The 1731-nt window shown below is 61.8% G+C and overlaps 1 protein-coding gene across 1 annotated transcript in view; it reads left to right on the top strand.

Annotated features, from left to right (window-relative positions):
* Window positions 1-202: 202 nt before the first annotated feature.
* Window positions 203-1731, top strand: part of LOC119348426 — a 6596-nt gene continuing 5067 nt past the window's right edge. The window contains exon 1 of the mRNA XM_037616546.1: window positions 203-1559. Coding sequence (XP_037472443.1) covers window positions 275-1559 — 1285 coding nt within the window. The 5' untranslated portion in view covers window positions 203-274. The remainder of the gene's footprint in view (window positions 1560-1731) is intronic.

Below are 1731 nucleotides of genomic sequence, written 5' to 3'. Positions count from 1 at the left end.
TTCAGTTCGACCCACCGACAAATGGGGTCCACGCCAAGCACATAGAAAAGCCTTTGTGGCGGAGCTGCGTGAACCAGGTAAAAGATTCAATTTCTCGCGTGAACCAAGTCCTTGTGAACCAACCAACCAACCAACCAGCCCCAATCCTCGCCTCGGCTTCTCCGGTTCCCTTCCTAAACCCTCTCTCCCCTTCGCTTGCTAGGCTGCAGCTAAGCTACCCCTACCAGATTACCCCCGCCAAATCCACTACCGCGGCACCGCCTCCTCCGGCGAGATGCTGCGGCCGCTCCGCCGCCTATCCGGCCCCCTCCGCCGCTCCCTCTCCACCGCCTCTTGGCGCCCCGCCTGGGCCATGATTTACCGGATCTCCACGGCGGAGTTCGCGGCCGCGCGGGGCGTCTCCCTCGCGCTCGCCCCGCCCCCGCTCGCCTCCCGCGTCTCCGTCCCAAGGCACGCCTTCGGTCTCGACCCGCTCCCGGACACGGCCAGCTCCGACGGCCAGCCCTCCAACTTCTTCGACTTCGGCAGCCTGGCCCCCGAGCAGGGCTCTCCCCAACCGGCCAGCACCCTTGTCGATATCTTCGGCAGCGGCGTGCTCGCCGCGAGCAGCGACGGCCTCCTCCTGCTCGGCACGTTCAGGAACCGCGCCGACCCCACGGGGATGTTCGAGTACCAGGGCCCGTCCACCGCCCCGTTCGAGGTCCTCGACCAGGCCTACGCTCGCTCCTACTGCTGCGACATCATGAGGCTCGCGCGCTTCGTCTGCAACCCCGTCACCGGCGAGATGGCCCGCCTTCCGGACTTCGACGGCACGGAGGACGCCTTCACCGCCTCCACGGGCCTCCTCACCCAGGCCGACGGTGGGCACGGACCACCCAGGAGGTACGCCGCTGCGCAGCTCAGCTTGGTCGGCGATGGGCGGCGTTTCCTACTGCGCCGGCTCTCCTCGGAGACAGGGGAGTGGGACGAGCTGCTGCTGCCGTCCCCGCTACCGGCTGGGCGCCTCATGTACATGAACCACGAGGTGCTGGACTTCGGAGGGCGGCTCTGGTGGGTAGACGTGAGCTGGGGCGCCGTCAACGTCGACCCGTTCAGCGACCGGCCCGAGCTCTGCCTCGTCGAGCTGCCGGGAGACATCATGCTTCCTGACCAACAGGGCGAGGCAGAGATGAGGCAGCTCCTCCAGCACAGGCGCATGGGGGTCAGCGACGGCAGGCTGAGGTTTGTGGAGGTTTCCAAGGACGAGCCCTTCAACATCAAGTCGTTCATGCTTGATGAACAGAGTGGCCGCTGGATGCTGGAGCACATGGTGACCTGGAAAACTCTCTGCCCCGGAGGCAAGGTGGCGCCTATGTTTGCTGCTATCGATCCGATGAGCGCCGACTTAGTGCATCTCACTGTGCCCGTGGGCAATGGATATTTTGTAAGTGTTGACATGCGCTGGAAGAGGCCGGTTGAGTGTGTGGACTTCGGAAGTGGCGTTCATCCAAGCAAGTGCATCTCAAGTTTCGTTCTGCCATGTGTGCTCCCCTCATTTCTCGGATCAAGCCCGATTCCAGGTGATTACAGCGACCCATTTCTCTGTAATTAGAATCATGTCTATCTATGTGTATGAGTACTGTCTTTAGTTGCAATTGAATGTGCTATGGCTGTTGACAATGCAGTTATCACTTAGTCACTAATGACCATTCCATAAGCTGTAATTAAGTTATCCCACTTATGTCCCTGTTT

Source organism: Triticum dicoccoides, chromosome 1B (assembly GCF_002162155.2).
Source record: "Triticum dicoccoides isolate Atlit2015 ecotype Zavitan chromosome 1B, WEW_v2.0, whole genome shotgun sequence".
NCBI lineage: Eukaryota > Viridiplantae > Streptophyta > Magnoliopsida > Poales > Poaceae > Triticum > Triticum dicoccoides.
Note: the sequence above shows the minus strand (reverse complement) of the source record. Positions and strands in the feature narration are given on the sequence as shown.